The sequence below is a fragment of the Leguminivora glycinivorella genome, chromosome Z (genome assembly GCF_023078275.1).
Source record: "Leguminivora glycinivorella isolate SPB_JAAS2020 chromosome Z, LegGlyc_1.1, whole genome shotgun sequence".
In the NCBI taxonomy this organism is placed as follows: Eukaryota; Metazoa; Arthropoda; class Insecta; order Lepidoptera; family Tortricidae; genus Leguminivora; species Leguminivora glycinivorella.
The window spans coordinates 30,211,953-30,232,542 of record NC_062998.1 but is presented as its reverse complement, the minus strand read 5'-3'; the positions used below and the strand labels follow the sequence as shown (position 1 = coordinate 30,232,542).

Genomic DNA, 20,590 nt, shown 5'->3' with positions numbered 1-20,590 from the left:
TTCTTTCGCTATGACTCGTGGATGGTCCTTTATGATGCTTACAAAGATCAGTTATCATCATAAATGGATGGTGAGTGAGCGTGAAGTCACCTACGTCCGGCGACCGCTTAATTCGTTCTTTGTCGTCGTAATTTCAATAGAATTACTTATTTATCTGTTTTTATTCAGAACTGACGGAGGTGGAGGTCCGGCTGGGTCCGCTGGCGCTGTACGTGGAGGACGGGTACGTGGGCGCGCTGGCGCGGCTGGCGCGCTCGGCCCGGCCGGCGGGGCCCGCGCCCGCGCCCGGCGCCGTCGTCGCGGCCGAGACGCGCTCGCTGCAGTGCCCGCTGCGGCTGCGCTCGCTGCACCTGCACCCGGTGGACCTCACGCTCACGCTGCATACTGCCGTAAGATGTTCACTGATGTCATCATTCTTAGTGTAAGGCCTGAGTGCAGGCTCATTAGGCGTGCAGCGGGGTGGGACGTGCTTCATGCATGTCAAACAATAGGGAACTTGACTGTAGTTAAAAAAATAAAAAATATTTTGACGACTGGTCTGGCCTAGCGTGTAGTGACCCTGCCTGCTAAGCCGCGGTCCCGGGTTCGAATCCTGGTAAGGGCATTTATTTGTGTGATGAGCACAGATATTTGTTCCTGAGTCATGGATGTTTTCTATGTAGGTATATAAGTTTGTATATTATATGTATCGTTGTCTGAATACCCACAACACAAGCCTTCTTGAGCTTACCGTGGGACTCGGTCAATCTGTGTAAGAACGTCCTATAATATTTATTTATTATTATTTATTTATTTATTTATTTTATAACGTGCACGTAATAAATCATCAAATAATTATAAGAAAAACATGAACAGAAATTATTTTTAAATCCAATTTCTATTTCATAAGTTAGGTAGAAATATATTAAAGTAACTGAGTTGACCGTGACGTCACTCAATTCGATTTCATGTAAATTCCATAATTATTAGCAAGTCGTTCAAATTCGTTTTGACAGTTCTTAAAAAGAAGCTGATTTGACTAGAAGGCAAGTAGCCTATTGAAGCTCATCATCATCAAGCGTCCACTCAGGCCTTACACTTAAGTAGATGGTACCTACTAACTTCAGTAATGATTTTGATCCAATATAATTTTGACAATGTGAAAGTCGCGCTACTTAAATATGAATAGAATCGCAATGTAATCGGCCGTAGGTAATAAATTGTCACAGGGATCTTAGAGAAGCTTCTTTCCGTTTTCGTCTTTCGTACAAATTGCTTAAATTGAGACATGGTTTCGACATATTTAAGTATGTGACGATGTGTATTCAGTCTAGGATCGACAAGTAATGTTTATGTGCAGGTGCGCATGTACATCGCGCTGGACCAGAGCCCGCTGTGCCTGAGCGCGTTCCAGCAGACGGACATGGTGACGTGCGCCGAGCGGCTCACGCACGCGCTCACCGTGCACTACCTCTCCGCCGCCATACTGGGCGCAGGTACACCTTTTTCCTTTACTTTGAATTGTTATTTAGATCTTGAATTTAATCATGCGAAATAGTTTTTAGTTGCTCGGCAATGCAATTGGGATTATAACTGTATCTTGTGCTGCGAATATCTATTAACAACGGTTATTAATTATAGTGGTTCGTCTGTTAGTTTAGGTCATTTTAAATCATGATATTGTGTCAACAGGTTGGGTGGTGGGCGGCTTGGAGCTGCTGGGTGCACCAGGCGCGTTAGCCGCGCGTGTCGGCGGCGCGCGGGGCGGCGTGCGCGGTGTGGCGGCGGCGGCGGCGGCCGCGCTGCTGCGCTCGCTGAGCGCCTGCGCCGGCTCGCTGGCGCGCAACCTCGACCTGCTGGCCGGCGACGACGACCATGCGCGCCGCGCTGCTGCCGCGCGACGGCGACACCCTGACACCTTCGTGCAGGGGCTCGCCGCCGGCATCACTAACTTCGCGATCAACATTCTTGGTAATAAAGATAGCACTTGAAATGTTATGAATTTCTACTTTATAACATCTCTCGCTGAGCGCGTGCGCAGGCTCTCAAATTATAAAATCATAAGACTGTTTGTTTCTAAATAATAATAATAAATAATAATAACACTGCTCTATCATAAATCCTGAATTCTGTTAAGCCATGAGTAGAACGGGTTCTCGTAAGTAAATTGTAAGCTAACAGTGATAATATTGCACAGGCGCAGTAGGCGGTCTGGCGCACCACCCGCTGGTGAGCGTGGCGGTGGGCGAGGTGGAGGGCAGCGCGGCGGCGCTGCGGCGCGGGCTGCTGGGCGCGCTCACCAAGCCGCTGTCCGCCACCGCTGACCTCGTCGCCTTCGCCGGACACGGCCTGCTGAGGCAGACTGGCTGGGACCCCGTGCCGCAGGTACAACCACCCCTACAAATGGCCTAAGGGCCAGTTGCATCAACCACTTTTGACAGACACATCATCGTCACGCAGCAGACGTCTATGGAACTACCCATACAATCTAATTTAACGAACGCTTTAACGGTGACAGACGGTTTAATGCAACCGGCCCTAAGTCTTTATTGTTCTGGCGCAGAAGGCAGTCTGACTGCACTGCGGTGCGCTCACCAAGCCGTTGTCTGTCACCTCAGACCTCGTAGCCTTCGCCGGACACGGGCTGCCGAGGCAGACTGCCTAGGACCCCGAGCCGCAGTCACAAGTATGGTAACCCTACGCTTGGCCTAAATCTAGTGGAACACCTATAACTGTAACACGAATTTCAACAAGCTATTATCAGTGCATTTGTTTATAATATCGCTCATAATAGCTTGCTACCACCTGCTATGTGGCCTCGGTCTCTTCGCGGGCGGCAGTCTCCTGCGACAGACTAGATAGGACCCCATGCCGCAGGTATTACCATCCTAACCAGTTCGTGCCATTCACTATAAGTGCAGATTTGTCAAATCTAACCTTTTAATTCCCGTGGGTGTCGTAGAAGGCGACTGTGGGATATGGGTTAAATTGTGGCGTTAGGCGAGAGGCTGGCAACCTGTCACTGCAATGTCACAATTTCGTTTTCTTTCAACCCCTTATTTGCCAAGAGTGGCACTGAGACTTTAGTAGTTTCATGTGCTCTGCCTACCCCATCATGGGATATAGGCGTGATTGTATGTATGTATGTATGTAACCTTTTAATATCATGATGAACACTCAGGAAGCGTTACGAATAATTATGAGGAATCCTAATTTTCATCACCATATGGAATTTCCCGGGAAATCGAGAACCGGGAAATACTGGGAGCATGCCCTACTGACCTACGTCTGGATAGATAAATATTACGGTCTTAAAAACTCGATCCCTCTCTGTGATACTCTTCGCCTAAATCGTTTTACCATTTATATGTGAACAAGTAACACGCAGAAAGATACTTTCTCGTTTCCTATTTATTTAAATTATATTGATTTCAATGAGAATGCAGTAAGCAATGCTTGGCCTTAATGTATTATGAATTCAGTTGGTTGGTTAAAATGCAAATAGTGACGTGTACTGATATTTGAATTTGACTCATCTCCACAAACATTACGTTTTAACAGATGGTTTGGTTTTTTGTTTAATACAAATACATTGCGATATTGATCTGAATTCTGAAGTCTGCACTTATCCGTATTATCCATATTGTTGATAAAATATTGCCTTACTTACTAGTATATTTTATCTACTACTTCCATGTAGTAACTATATAATATGTACAGAAGCGATAACTTACTTATAACATCTCATGTAAGCGAATTTTGTAAATTCTTTATGAGATAATAAATGTCTTAAACCATAACTTTAATTGTTTAAACATCACATAAACTACTATTATAAGTCATATTCTACTAAACGTTGTTAAAGGAAGTGTTTACCGTTGTTCAAAGTTTTATAATGTTATTTCCTAACATAATAAATAACAGCTGATCACGTCAAACGGTCTCCTAGAAATGTCAACTTTATTTCAAATGATTCATTGTTTCAGGTGTGCGATACAGAGTCATATTTACATACAACATTAGTGAACTGACACACCTATCTAATACTTCGTCCGGGGATATTACAAGTTATCATTACCAAGTAGAAATTATAGTAAAATTTATTTGACGAGAATCTTTTCCTTGAGAAAACTTTCCCATTGTCAATACACAACACGACAACAGTGTGTGCGGTGACACATACGGTCACCACATAATGTGATGTGATATGTGTATGACTTTTATACCGCTTAACGAGAACAACTGACAGCTTTACAGTACTTTTCATCATTTGGTTATTGCTAAATAGGTTCTGTTACTTCTGTTGTTACAGAACTCAAGGCAATTTCAGGTTGCGTACGGAAACAACGGAAAATCCGGTGATTCTGTACATGTTGGTTGTAGTTTGGTACATAGTGAAGGAATGGAAACGAACAAGATTTCACAATATTGCCTTCAATTAGGGCAATAGTTATTCATGGAAACGGATTATATTGCGTAAAACCAGAAAGATATGACTATTGTCAGGAGTCAGGAGGGCGCTGTTATTCTGGTCCGACAGTTCAGAGAATAAAATAGTTCTCATGAAATTCCGCAACATGGCTTGTAGTCATATATTTCTGGTCAGCCTTTATAATGAATTTATGATGCATTTGCCTTTATAAACATCTTAACTGTTTACATAGTTTTGTTTCAAGATACCATATTAGCTGTATAGTGTCGTCACGTCACGATTAGAGCTGAAAAATAACGAAATATCAATACGACTATTAGTCCCTCTCAGATATTGTTCGGTCGCGCAAAAAAGTTAAAGTATAAACGCAGTTACTTACTCATACTCATACTCATTTATTTGTAAAGCCATTTTACACGTCAAGATTTGGTTTAAAAAAACAATATTCATACAACAATAATACTTTAGAAAATAAATAGACAGAGGATTGAGATTACAAAAAGTTAGGCCATATTCACATTAAAAATGTACAATTATATTTTTCTAATTAGGTAACAAAAATTTGTCATAAGTGTAGAACGGGTGCTCGACCAGCCAATTACTTATGCCCTGTACTTGATGATGTTTATTACTCAGAGCAAAGGCACGTAACTCCGTATAGACGGATAAATAAGAAAAAACGTACCTCAAAGCCCTAGAGAAAAAGGTACGGTGGCCTAGATGGCGTTACACCTTTGGGGAACGCTCGGCTAGATGGCGCTAATATTAATATTTGACATTTTAGCACATATCAAGCTAACAACAATATGGGCCAAAATTGTCCAAAACAGGTTCAAAAGTTTTAAGCCTGTCTCGAGAGATGCACTGTGATTACACATTTTACTTTGACAGTAACTCTATAATACTCGATCCTCTTTGCTCAGAGCATATAATACTTGAGAGCGGACAAGACACCGGCGAACGTTTCGCCGTTGTTGGCTCATTGAGCATACAGTTGTCAGTCTGCGTGCGTGATACTGATAACACGCTTCGCAGGTCGATCGCATGTACACAGACATATAAATGATGCGCGTGCATAGCGCAATAGCCCCAACCAATAGGAGCGTCCTGCTACAAATGTGTCTGGGTTCAAGAACTAGCGACAGGCGTATTCAGCCCAAATCGTCCAGTATGTCCGATATGGTTTATTACATACTAGCTTTTGCCCGCGGCTTCGCTCGCGTTAGAAAGAGATAAAAAGTAGCCTATGTCACTCTCTATCTTTTCAACTATCTCCGCTTAAAAAATCACGTCAATTCATCGTTCCGTTTTGACAAACAAACAGACACATACACTTTCCCATTCATAATATTAGTATGGATGATTGTACGTTTGTTATTGTAGCGGCGCTCCCTGGGCTTGGGGCCGGAGGGCGGCGGCGACGGCGGCGGCTGGCGGCGCGACTGCGTGCGCTGGTCGTTCCGGCTGGCCGAGGTGGACGCGCTCGCCGGCTTCGACGTGCTGCTCAACGACGCGCCGCTGCGGCTGCTGCTCACGCACAAGGTACGTCTATACTTGACACGGGCTATCATTCCCTTTTTTAATTGTAAGTAGCTTTATAGTAAGCAGTCTCCGCAGCCTTTACGGCCCGGCCACGACATTGGTCTAAGCGCGACAGCAGTGAGCGGCAGCCATACGTGCGAATGAAAAGTCCGCTCCAATGTATGGCCGCCGCTCACCGCTGTCGCGCTTAGACCAATGATTGTGGCCGGACCGTTAGTGTAGCGTAGTTCCTCTGATTTGCCTTTGGAAGGACTTAACTTTGGCCCTGCCAACAGTTGCAACCTGGTAGTCTTTTTATATAATGTGTTTGCTTGAACGTTATTCGTTATATTTATTTATTCAATCTTTACTGCACAAGAAAATAAGGTACAAATGGCCGACTTAATGCCTCAAGGCATTTTCTACCAGTCAACTAATGGGCTAAACCAGAAAGTAGGTGCAGTGAACCAAACCACCACCACCCCTCACCATCCCCATCACCATCCTTGGTTATACCATTGAACCAAAGTCAAAGCAAATTACTTCAGGCTTGTCCTTGCCATTTTACAGACTAGATTATGAAGACAATCGCCATTGACACCTGACAATAGCAGGCAACGTGCCCTATTTGTGTTTTGTCTTTTTCACAATAAAAAGTTTGTATATACCACAGAATTAGATTTAGATAGAAGAAACGAGTTCATTTATTTGTATGGCGGCCGAGCGTGTCAGATTTTGTACTGAAGTTGTTACTTGCCTGTGATTTTAAATATGTCTCAGGCCCTTGAGAGTTGATAAGTTTTATGTTGTTGCAATTAAATATCATGTAACGAGGCATTTTTAATGTTTTTGTTGACTTCAACTTACAAAAATTGACGCCCGAAAGCTGCAAGCTGCGATTAAAGACGGACAACTCAGTGGATTTCACTGAGTTCATTTGACACGCTAAGTAGATACGTTTGCTTGATCTATATGACATATGTGGTATATAAATATAATTTAATAAAAATTTTGATCTAAGTAGGTTCGCACTAGGAATTCAACGGATAGTTGTTTGGTCGGATACCGAATACTGAATATTCGGTCTAATCAGCGGCTGAATATTCGGTATCCGGCCGCCGAATATTCGGCCAGCAGAATTTTACCTACAATACCTACAATTTAAGCAGGGAGCGGGCGTGTCGTGCAGGTTTTGACTTGTTTCGCAGTGAACTTCGCGCGGAGTGCGTTTTTTTGTGCGCTAATTTGTTTACCCCAAAATCATTCAATCAAAAATAGCACATCCGGTATCCGGCCGGATAATACGTCACTATCCGGCATCCGGCCGAATATTAAAGTAAGGGCCGAATAGGCCGGATACCGGATAGTAACCGAATATTCGGTGCATCTCTAGTTCGCACATACGCTCAACATTAACCGTGTCCGGTTTTCTTTACATGGTTTCTGTTGTTTCAGTACCTCATGATTACTGACCCAGAAACAGAGCGAATAGTTGAAATGGTCGATCTTCGATTCTGCACGCTAGGACCGCTCCAAGGACCTATCATCGAAGTAAGTAATAACAAACTATTCTATTTTAATAGATATACATTTAAAATTATGAGCAATCTCTTTAACAGATCTTTTATTTTTTTTATAGTTAGTGGTAACGAGACGGCAAAAAGAGAAGGTACCCGAATCTAGAACTGAGGATGAAGAAGAAGACGAATATCAGGTAATTGTTAAAAACCTTTATATTATAATATCGTTTTGTTCTTCGTCAGTAATAATAATAATAATACTTAACCAGTGCAATCAGTCAACGCAGGGCAGCTTGTGGCGAGCTGTTGGGGAACAGCGACCCCACGTACCCGAGTGCTCCTGGGGAGTTCTGTTACCCATAAGGCAGGTGGGTGGGACAGTACTCTCTACCTCTGGCTTGCCTTGGCTGGCCGTCCAGAGTGGAGTCGTTAGGGCTACATGCCCCAGGGGTGGAATTGAAAATTTGCATAAGACGCGAGTTGGTGCAGTGGCTTAACAGCCACTGGGCAGAAAGCGGTGTACACCTCTCGACACCCTTGAGTTCTCACACCGGTGTTGCCCTTGAGCCATCTTGGATGTCGCTTTTTGTGGGGGCCCATCTTGTGGGGACGAGTCACCGTCTGCCGGAAATAAAATTGGATACCGTTTTATTAGGCAGGCGTCCGGTTTTTTATCCATAGCCCAGTATTTAGTCCATCACTTTCATCAAAATAGACCAGTTCATTTTAGATTCCATTAACTCTCAAATAGTCCTTACACCCTGGCGGGTGTTGCCTTTGCGTGTGTCCCATGATACGGGCAAGGGCAACATCCGCTCGGTGTACCCCTTACATTTCATTAAAGTGTCGAAAGGGCCTCTACGTGTTGGCTTCGGCCCCGCGCACGCCTCCCAAAGGTCCGGAATACCATTGTTCCGTGATGGGAAAGACATACAAATAATACTTACACCCTGGTGGGTGCTGCCCTCTGCGCGTCCCATGACACGGGCAAGGGAACCATCCACTCAGTGGACCCTTTACATTTCATTAATGTGTCAGTACATAGAGCACATAACACATATTAGCTTCGACTCCACGCACGCCTTCCAAAGGTACAATATTTTGAGGTTTCCATGATGAGAAAAATATAACTACTACTCGTAAATGTTTATTTACGAGTAGTAGTTATATTTTTCTCATTATTGTTTAGATCGTTTAGATCTTTCAACTACATACATACGTCGTGATTAAGATGTTTCACATGTTGTGTTCCGTGCCTAAAATTTATTAAAATGTTGCTTAAACTTACGAGCATTATGTTATTTATGTTCAATTCAACGCAACAAATAAAAAATCTATGATATACTCGTATCAATATTATCATGATGTCAAACTGAATATCGGCCATCCGAGCGGATTTGCTGAAGATTTGAACTAATCGTATAAATGACAGAATACGTACAAATGTAGTGCATAATCCTTTTTTGCTTTCGGTAAGGTTTGGTATTAGTAATTGTGTAACAGTATGTATTTTTGTAACTAGATAAACAGCGCAGCGATGGCGCGCGTGGCGCGGTACACGGGCGCGGACGGGGGCGTGGCGCCGGCGCCGAGCGCGGCGCGCGTGCTGTCGCTGGAGGCGCCCGCGCGGGACACGTCCGCGCTGCGCGCCGCGCTCGCCGCCGCGCTGCACGCCGTCTCCGACGACCATCTGCACCTGCTCTAGTGTGCCGGACCACAGCTACGTGACACCTTCTTATAAGGAAATGCAATCTCGATAGGCGATTCGACATCTCGCGCAAAAAGACTGAACCGAGATCGAGATACTTTAAAGTAATTACATAACGCTCTTATCGGCAGCTAGTTTCATACTAAAACATTAGTCTTGCTCAATATTAGACGAAATAATGTAATTCACAAATAATTGGGAGTGGGAATTTTCCAGAGAGTAAATGAACTAACGTTAACGGGTCGCCACTGAAAATTCTTGACAAACGTGGCATTGAATAAGAATTACAATAGCAAAAATAATAAATAGGATTTTATAAATTGTCATTTCCTACCAACGAGGAATCTCATAAAATTGCTAGTGATCTTGCGAGATCGAGATTGCATTCTCTACTTCCTACATAATTATGCGCGTAGTTAAACGTTAGTCAGGTAAGTCGCCATTACACTTTGTACTTTACAAAAAATAGGCATTGGTATTGACCCTGCCCGATAACAATATTGTCCCTGTCAACCAATAACATTTTACAATAATCAGCGTAACTAACATACGATGTTTGAGATAACTGTTTGTGTAACGACTTCCATGGCGCATCGCAAAACTTTATTATTTACAAGTGTAATGGTGCACTTAAATGTGGTAGATAATGAACGAAGTGAAAATTTGAGGATTTGTAAATTGTGAAGGGTATCCCTTAACATATTATTTATAGTCAACTTTTATTTACTGGGCTTTCGCCCAGTGGTGATATTGTCTAGTTGAACTCGCAAAAGGCTCGGAAAACTCATAACACAAATGTAATGCATGTTCCGGCCTAAACGTGAATGTATTATTTTCATGTACATAAGTTTTTTTATCTTCGTTTTTATATCAAATTAAATTTTAAAAAGAAATGAGAAGTTGATCTACTGCCAGCTGTGTTAATATGAAGTGAGGTGATCACAATGCTTGGTAAAGTCGGTTACACCAAACCGTCTGTCACCGAATTTAGCGTTCGCAAAATTGTTGTTATGGGAATTTTGATATATTTTTGCTGCGTGATGTTGATGTATTTGTTAACTGTGATTGATTCAATTGGCCCTTGGTCTCTTTTATCGAGCACGAACACTAAGAACTTTTTGGCACATATCTGAAATAAATGTTATATATGAAGTATTCCACCTATTTCTTAAATTGATATTATTTATGTATACACCTTACAGTAAAACATTCCTTTAAGTAAATAAACTAGTTGGTAGATCCTATGTACAACATTGCGTTAATTTACGTCATCCCATCTATGATGACATTAAACAACAATTAGCATTTAATATTTTTGCGTGACATTCCCAAATATATTTATAGGTATTAACTTAAATCATCAAGAACGTAACATACACAATAATATATATATAAATTAAATTATATTAGTTCCATATGTATTTAATGGATTGTCACATTGTTATTTTAATTTACACCTTGTTAAGAAAACACACGTACGATTATAAACTGAAGGTTTTACCTTACGAGTACGTACAGTGATTATAAAATGCAGGTACTGTCGGTACCGATAGATTTATGTAAATTTTGTACGTATTTAAGAAGTCAAGGCGGAACGCTATCGAGCCGGTTAGTAATTATGAGGAGATTTAATCTTTGCTCTAGGATTTGTCACAAAGGAATTTACTAATTTTTATTATAACGAAAATGCAATTAACAGGATGTGCTACCATATTATGGGTTTAGGTGCCAAATGGGAGTATTGTAAACGGCCAAACATTAAGTAGTTGACCCTATATGCTGAATACCTAAGATTAATGTAGTCTTACTTACAGACAAACCCCCATCCTAAAGTTTGATAACTAAATTAAAATATATTTATAAGTATCACCTCAGTTTGGAGTGACAGCTCTCAGCAAATTGGCTATACATTTTGAGGCCTATGCATAAGACATAGAGAGAGATAGCGATATATTACTATTATTACTGTATATTAGAAACTAGCTACTATAATCTATTTTAAAAATACCTACAGACTGACGGCATTTGTATATATGTATAATGGTATGTATTTAATTAGTACGAGTACGGTGTGAGAGGTGAATATAAAATTAATTGTGATTATTTAGGTACAGTCGCATAAAGCGACAACGGTAAAGAGACACATGTCCAGTATAGTCCTGCGGCGCTGGCTATATTTTGGGCCCTAAGTTAAAAAAATATTAAAGTCGATTTTGTTTTCGTTTATAAATACATTGATAACATATAAATTTAACATTTCGTTTTGGGTCACATTCCTAGGGTGCTTTTTTAGTAATTTGGTAATTTGTGGTTATAATTTTTAATTTGACCTAATGTGGTAAAAAAAATATTCGAGAGAAAAAATGTAACTGTATTGCATTTAGAATGATATTTTTAGCGTGTATACGTAGTTTGGGTCAATTTACTCGAGTGCTATATGACAATTTGTCATACCTAGCGAAACAGACACAAAAAAATATTCATGTTAAAAAAAATAAGAAACGTCGCATTGCCTCCTTTAAATATATCAATAAACTGAAATTGTGTTTTCCTACTCCAGTGCTTGATAAAATTTGCGATAATTTAGCAAAAATAGGTTTTTACCATTCCAAAAAAATATTAAAGTTACTAGAGTTCTTATCTTATTAACTAAAAAGACAAGATAAATAAGATACGTGAATTTGGGTAAGTTTAATAGAATGCTTCGAAAAATAATACGGTATTAATATTTGCGTTCGATCAAGTCAAGCGAGCGCAGTGACGCGGGTAGTGTAGGTATTATGATACCGACCGCGCGGCCGTGGCGCGGCAGCGGGGAAGGGCAATGACCTCTCTCGACATTCGACAAACCGCACGTTGTGTACAAAACGCCAAAATTTATTTCAACTGTGCGCATCACGCTATTTAATGCTAAGCCTGAAAGGGTTGTATTTGATAAGACTACTAGAGTAACAATTTTAACTTAATATACCTATTTTCCACATGCGTTAGTAAATAATTTAATTTATAAATAATAAATTTAGTATACATCGTGGAATCTACTACTACTACTGCCAAATAAAATAATGCGATTTATCATCTAAGTACTTTAGACTTATATTTAAGCGTGTCACTCACTATGCAGGTAGCTGAGCGCTTATCTTTCAATATGAATCCACATACATAAAATATATATAATTCAATGAGCTAACACACGCGCCGCCGATTATTCATATTTTATTTTGAAGTACATGTGGGGATCGACGTTGGTACGAGATCATATTATATCGTAAAATGGTGAGGAATTTATATGTAGAAAATACAGGATTATAAAGCAAAATACAGGATGTACTTTTTATAACCGGCAATATTTAACGTGATGAAGTCATATAACTGATATCGAATACAAAACACTAAACGCCCAATGGACTTGCCTCGCGTGACGTCACGTAGTGTTTTTAGGGTTCCGTAGTCAACTAGGAACCCTTATAGTTTCGCCATGTCTGTCCGTCCGTCCGTCCGTCCGTCCGTCCGTCCGTCCGTCCGCGGATAATCTCAGTAACCGTAAGCGCTAGAAAGCTGAAATTTGGTACCAATATGTATATCAATCACGCCAACAAAGTGCAAAAATAAAAAATGGAAAAAAATGTTTTGTTAGGGTACCCCCCCCCTACATGTAAAGTGGGGGCAGATATTTTTTTTCATTCCAACCCCAACGTGTGATATATTGTTGGATAGGTATTTAAAAATGAATAAGGGTTTACTAAGATCGTTTTTTGATAATATTAATATTTTCGGAAATAATCGCTCCTAAAGGAAAAAAAAAGTGCGTCCCCCCCCTCTAACTTTTGAACCATATGTTTAAAAAATATGAAAAAAAAAATTTTATAAAGACTTTCTAGGAAAATTGTTTTGAACTTGATAGGTTCAGTAGTTTTTGAGAGAAATACGAAAAACTACGGAACCCTACACGAAATCTTTCCTCAAATTACTATTAAGCCAATCTTATCCTATCCTACCTGTCGTTTAAACAAAGATGAAATAAAATAACTTAGTTCTTTGCATGTTAATTTGGTTAAATATAACTTATATATTTTCTTTAAGAATATCATATACTTTTAAATGAGCAATTCTTGTATATTCATTTATTTATCAATTCTATATTCTATTCTATTTTTCTATTTCTATATAATATAAAGCTGCAACCCGACTGACATTTTTCCAAAAATAGCCAGGAGATTTTGCAGGTGGCAGTATTTGGTGTGGCTGTGGACGCTGTGGTAGTATAGAGGTTGATCTTGCGACCCCGGAAAAATCCGACCGTCGGTCTACCGGTTCCGGGTAAAAAAATGTTGAACGGTCTGGCCAAACGGCAGGAGATAGCCGGGGGGTGCTCGACCAAAATGTCATAGAGGACCCTGGGCAGTTTTTGACGCCGCCATTTTTTTTTTTCAAAATGGCCGACTTTTTTTTAAGATTTTTCAAGTTTGTCGTAGAGTGCTCAAATTTTTGTTGTAGAATCTCCAAGAGGCCTTGATTGGAATGAAATAAAAAAAATTGAAAAATACTACAAATGTGAGAAAACTGGCCACTTTTGTTTTGTATGGCAACTTTTAAACGGTAAGAGATAGCCGGGGCTGCTCGACCAAATGTCATACAGGGTTTTAAGTAGAAAAAAGTTTCATTAAAAAAATCAATATGGCTGACTTTTTTTTTGAAAAATTTCAAAATGGTCCTAGCGCGCTGAGATTTGTCACACGGGTGGACGACCACCCGAAGATTAGCTTCGCTAAAATTTGTTATGTAGGGGTTCTCGGGGTTGGAAAATCGATCTAGCGTCGTAGCCTTAGGTCCCGGAAAACGGCGAATTATGGAGTTTTAATGAGTTTTTCTTTCGCGTTAGTAAACGTTAAATATGGTCGTTAATTTCGCCCCGCGCACATCGGCTGCGCTTAGCTTAGTCGTACGAGGTCGGTCTAATGTTCGGAGACAGATTGCAGGTGTCAGGGTTTCGAATCCCGGCCAGAAATTAAGTTTTAATTTTTTGTTTTGTTTTTTTTTTGTTCTTGTATTTATAAGTTTTTTTTTTTCAAAAGACGTGATATAATAAAATAGAACCGAGCGAAGCTCGGTCGTCCAGATGTTTTAGGATATTATTTATTGATTGGCTGCAAGAAATGCCTAGGAGTATTGGCCGAACGGTAATTAACAAAAATTACACAGTCAAAAGGTTAATTGTCATTAACCATTAAAAATTAATGAACGCCAATTGTCATTAAAGTTAATGTATTTCGAAAAATAACAAACAAATTATCATCGTAATTAAAGAAATCGTCACGGTGAGTTCATGGGTGAGCAGTATCCAAGATAGAGCTGACACTGGCTCGGCTGTACCTAGTAGAACTCAGGTTTGGTACAATATAGAGATTATATAAAGACACGCTGTTTTGGTACGACTCATCATGATAAGCGCTTGGGAAAGTAGTACCTAAGCTTTAGCTCATGCTGAACCCTGAGTCCTGTTAGCGTAGCCAGCGTTTTTGGGTATCTCTTTATGATATCACTGCATGATTTGTTTTGTTGATTTTTACGCCGGGTGACGTTTGCTCTTAACGCGGTTGTACAAAATGGCCGAGGCGATGCCAGTCACGGACGTCTGAAAACTGTCACGACTTCGAAACTAGTCTCCAAAGTACTATATAGTACTATATATAAAAAGTTTTCACAAAACAACAGTTAAAGCTTTTGAAATGGTTGATACTGTAGGTATCTCGAAAATAATAGATACATCATTTCCTTATTGAGGAATTATACTATGAAATAATAAAATCATCCCCTATCAAAAATAAACACGCCAGTGTTAAAGCCTGTTAAAGGTATGGCAAAAACCATCGTTTTGAACTATGATTTTAATATACATCCATAATTTTAAACAGGCCTATCACAGCTCTCGTTAAATAGTACTTAGATACAAGAGAGTAATACGATTGGTCGGCCGAAGGCAAGACAACTCATTGTGATTCGCTGAGACGCTGCTGCAAAAGAATACAAATAGATAAACATTTTCATTAAACTTAACTATCTTATAATTTAATCTGGGGGCACGGCAGTACCCCCGCCAAGTCGAGCACGAAGCCAACACTGCCGTACCATCCTTTACTGGAACCATTTCGCCGCATTTTCAGGCCCCTATTTGAGAACCTCTGAATAAGACCGGAACGCAGAAATTTTCGTCGTCTAGTAAGCTATAATAACATACTTAAAACTCAAAATTGCAAGTCTGTACGTCGCTACACTGGTGGATAGCCGCCCCAAGATTAGTATACAAAAAGAAAATTTCTAAAAATTCAAAATGGCTGCCTTTGAACGCCAATTGAAATTTGTATGGATGTTTTTTTTAATCGCCATAGCTCCGTAACGGTAGGAAAAAGGTTAAAGTGCTTGAACTAATGTTGTACAGTTATCTTAGGTCCATCGAATGGCATTTACAAAATTTCAAAATGGCCGACTTTGAATTATTTTTTTTTATCTTCGGTCCGAGCGCGGTAAAATTTGGCACGTGGTAAAAACGGGGGCCAAAAATAAAAATGAGAATTTTTTTTTTGGAAAAGTCAAAAAAGGGCGGCGAGAGGGGACAAAGTCAAATTTCCCAAAATCAAAGTCGGTCATTTTGAAATTGTGTAGTTCAAGCTTTTTTGACCTTTTTCCTACCGTTACGGAGATATGGTTATTAAAAAAAATCTTCCATACAAATTTCAATTTGCCCACAAAGGCCGCCATTTGAAATTTTTCAATAATATTCTTTTTGAATACTAATCCGTCGGCCGTCCACTCGTGTGCCAAATCTCAGCGCGCTAGGACCATTTTGAAATTTAAAAAAAAGTCGGCCATTTTGAATTTTTTAATACAACTTTTTCTACTCCGAGATCTGTATGACATTTGGTCGAGCACCCCCGGCTATCTCTTACGATTTAAAAGTTGCCATACAAAACAAAAGTAGCCAGTTTTCTCACATTTGTCGCATTTTTCAATTTTTTTTTATTTCATTCTAATCAAGGCTGCTTGGAGATTCTACGACCAAAATTAGAGTGCTCTACGACAAACTTGAAAAATCGTCTAAAAAAGACGGTCATTTTGAAAAAAAAATGGCAGCGTCAAAAACAACCCAGGGTCCTCTATGATATTTGGTCGAACACCCCTTGGCTATTTCCCGCCGTTTGGTCAGGCCGTCCAACATTTTTTTACCTGGAACAGGTAGACCGACGGTCGGATTTTTACAGGGTTGCAGGACAAACCTCTATACGGCCACACCAAACACTGCCACCGGCGGAACCTCCTTCTGGCTGTTTTTTGAAAAATGTCAGTCGTGTTGCAGCTTTATATTACACTAGCTTTTGCACGCGGCGTCGCTCGCGTTAGAAAGAGACAAAAAGTAGCCTATGTCACTCTCCATCCTTTCAACTATCTCCACTTTAAAAAATCACGTCAATTCGTCGCTCCGTTTTTCCGTGAAAGACGGAGAAACAAACAGACATACTTTCGCATTTATAATATTAGTATGGATAGATAAATGTAAGTAAAAAAAATACATACGTATTTTGATTACCATTTTTCTAAGGTAGGGTTAAATTCGAAACCAATTGAGGTAATGTCGAAAATCTGTAAAAAGGATACTAATGCCATATAATGAGAATAATTACAATAATGGCTACCGCAGTCTCACCACCTGTGTTTGCACACACGCGCGCGCACAGAGACACACGCGGCGGGGGACTTTGTTTTATAAGGTGTACAGATATATTATGCCGCCGTGCGCTTCGTGTTCATTATAAATGAAAATTAAGGAAAATATAGGAAATAATATTCAAGTTACAATTTATTGTTTTTGGGTTTTGTATCCATTTGCATCCATAAATATTTCCCGTCATAAAAATTACACCCTGTATTGTGGAACTAAAAACTGAAATCAATAGTTACAATAATATAATCACGGTGTATGAATAGGAGCGCCGGATCGAATTAGGTACTTCAATATCGGGACAAAAGGTTCTGGAGTTTCGAGGATTTCGTAGGGAAATGTAAAATAATAGTGCATTAGGGTAATTCCGAAAGTCGTCTAATTACGAAAGTCACATAAAAATCACCATTATTTCCATCATATCAAGATTCCCTCTTCGGAATTACCAGAGCATTTTTGTCATTCGGAATTACCCTAATGCACCATAATAAAAATTTACGATAGTTTAGCTAGTTTACTTCGTTTATTTTAGATAGTAGACCTTTACGTGTTTTCGACATTTATAATTGGTCTGTTTTCGTTACTAATGTAATAAAGTTCTTAAGGTTACCTACTATGTATAAGTTTTAATTGGGAAGACTTACAAAAAAATCGGGAGAATCCCGCCAAAGCCCGACCCTCTGGCAATCTTAAATTATGTATGACTGCGCACGAGAAGTAGGTACCTACGCCTCGTGTCACAGCGCGGCGTCGCGCCAGCGGCATGCGCCAACCTGATTGGCTATCGGTTGCGCGCCACACAGCGCAAAAATTTAAAATACTACTCTATTGCGTTGCGTTTTATTCTGCCAAATATTGAAAACCCATGGATGAAAGTGACCCAAATTAAAAATGATGACTTGATATCATTTTATAATAATATAGACGTCAACTTATTAACATGAATTTTTTTTTCAGGCTTTGACAGGGTTTTTATTAAAAAAAAAAATTTTTATATATAAGCAATGGATAAAATGTGACACACTTTAAGAAAATATATATATAATAATGTCCTGAATGGTATAAGATTTCACTTACCAACTCTAATATTTTGTTAGGTGTTTTAGGGCCAATATTAGACATTTTTAAAATATCATTAAACCCATGGATGAAAATGACCCAAAATGCATATGTACATCGGCAACCACGTTGTTTTTATATAGATACAAATAATTTCTTCTCGAATATTTCTTTGACTGAACACTGCTTAAAAATAGAAATACCTAAATTTCGAGCTAAGCAGGTACCTAGGACGACCCAAAATATTATTTTTATATTTGATCAATAGTCTAAAAACTATATGCAAAAAAGAAGCAACGTGAATATTATCGAAACCTCAAAAGCTATCGCTACCCGACTAGTAGTATTAGTGGTTTGTATTACAGTATTACCACCACAGTCAAATGTATATAAATTGCACCCAACTCTCTCAAGTTGGTTATTAAAATCGAAATAGTCGTGACGATTTTAAACGTATCTAAATTATAACGAAGTAAAAACAATAAACACTGTCAATTTTAACCTGACTTTGAATTTATAACCTTCCCGGACCACTAGCAATACAAACATTTCGTATCTGAACGAAAAGCAAACATTAAAACCCATTTATTTTTAGGTCACACTGAGTTAATTTTGCTATGGGACCAAGACTGAAATGGTAAATAAAAATTAAAGCTCCCATAGAAAAAATCGTATTCAAGGACCAAAAGAAACAGCCAAATATTTTTTTGGGATGGGTTGGTCCTATAGTAAAAGTCGTTCAGTGTGAGCTAAAAGTTTGCTTTTCGTTCAGATTTGGTTCAGATACATACCGTATATTCCCCAAATATTTATGTCAATAGGAAATTGTTTTATAATCTTTAGGTTTACATACATACACATACATAGGTACATACAATCACGCCTGTATCCCATAAAGGAGTAAGCAGAGCACATGTCAAACTACTCAAGTTTCAGTACCACTCCTGGCAAGCGGTGAAAGAAACCGAAATTGTGACATGCCCATATCCCACAGTCGACTTCTACGACACCTACGGGAAGAAATGGGGTGGTAAAATTCTTAACCTGTCAATTTTGGACACACACACACTTAGGTTTACCTACACAGACTTGAATTTAACCCTTTAATAGTTGCAGTTGTACAAGGCAAAAAAACGAAGAATACGGCTTTTGCTGAACCAAAGATTTCCTTTGGTAGGATTGGTCCTTAGGGCCCAAGAATGGATTTTCGAAGTGGGGCCACCGTGATTTTTGATGTTAGTTTTTTGAGGTTTTGGTAGCTGCTGCTCTGGAGGAAAATAGGGTCTCAATCTATGTAGTGGTATTCATTATGCTACTATTCCAAGTTGGTACCATATTTGTATGACTTAAGGATGTCAAATACATTATAGGACCCATATGTGCACGAGGAAGATGTTAAACTTCGTAAAATAAAAAAATAAGTAAAGATTACAGTACCTATTTATTTAAAAAAATCTAACACAAAAAAAAACCGAAAAATTGGCACGATGGTTCCTAGGATCCTAGCCCTCGTCTTCAAATAACTCTAAATCCAATTCTATATCATCTTCGATGCATGCTTCGCGGTCGATTACACTGTAACAAAAAATAAAACAATGATTATCCAAAAAAGTTGAAACAAACCAGCAAGCAAACTAAAAGTGACAGTTATTCAAACACTAATATACCTAGAATTATCACAGTTGCCATTACTGGTCTTGCATAGGAGTGTGCATGGCATTCCTTCTCGTCTACAAGAACAACGGCCTCTACAGCTGTTCTTACATCCACATTTTACCAGCTCTCATATGGACAACCCAGCACATTATCAGGGATGCGGCGCGAGAGTTGGTAAAATGTGGATGTAAGAACAGATGTAGAGGCCGTTGTTCTTGTAGACGAAAAAGAATGCCGTGCACACTCCATGCAGGACCTGTAATGGCAACTGCGATAATTCTAGGTATATTAGTGTTTTAATAACTCTCGCTTTTAGTTTTCTTGCTGGTTTGTTTCAACTTTTTTGGATAATCATTGTTTTATTTTTTGTTACAGTGTAATGGACCGCGAAGCACTCATCGAAGATGATATAGAATAGGATTTAGAGGTATTGGAAGACGAGGGCTAGGATCCTAGGAACCATCGTGCCAATTTTTTGGATTTTTTTGTCTTAGATTTTTTTTAATAAATAGGTACTGTAATATTTACTTATTTTTTTTTATTTTACGTAGTTTAACATCTTCCTCGTGCACATATGAGTCCTATAATGTATTTGACATCCTTAAGTCATACAAATATGGTACCAAACTTGGAATAGTAGCATAATGAATACCTCTATATAGATTGAGACCCTATTTTCCTCCAGAGCAGAAGCTACCAAAACCTCAAAAAACTAACATCAAAAATCACGGTGGCCCCACTTCGAAAATCCATCCTTGGGCCCTAAGGACCAATCCTACCAAAGGAAATCTTTGGTTCAGCAATAGCCGTATAATTTACCCTACAGACGCAACTATTAATGCATGCATTTTTCTTTTAACGAGATTATTAATATATGTGATATTGATAGACAATGGTTTTCTGACTCGGGGAAAAAAAAATAAGATCGATTTTTATACTAAACCAGTGTTAGAAGTTAAATAGGCCAAATCTTATTTATATAAATATACCGTAATTGG

At 39.3% G+C, this 20,590-nt stretch overlaps 1 protein-coding gene across 1 annotated transcript in view; it reads left to right on the top strand.

The window, feature by feature from the left end:
• LOC125240700 (vacuolar protein sorting-associated protein 13B-like) overlaps positions 1 to 11,309 on the top strand; it is a 74,903-nt gene extending 63,594 nt beyond the window's left edge. Inside the window, exons 65-72 of the mRNA XM_048148717.1 lie at positions 169 to 389; positions 1,340 to 1,475; positions 1,672 to 1,950; positions 2,177 to 2,364; positions 5,795 to 5,953; positions 7,388 to 7,483; positions 7,572 to 7,646; positions 8,975 to 11,309. Of these exons, the coding sequence (XP_048004674.1) occupies positions 169 to 389; positions 1,340 to 1,475; positions 1,672 to 1,950; positions 2,177 to 2,364; positions 5,795 to 5,953; positions 7,388 to 7,483; positions 7,572 to 7,646; positions 8,975 to 9,157 (1,337 nt within the window). The 3' untranslated portion in view covers positions 9,158 to 11,309. The remainder of the gene's footprint in view (positions 1 to 168; positions 390 to 1,339; positions 1,476 to 1,671; positions 1,951 to 2,176; positions 2,365 to 5,794; positions 5,954 to 7,387; positions 7,484 to 7,571; positions 7,647 to 8,974) is intronic.
• Positions 11,310 to 20,590: the final 9,281 nt, after the last annotated feature.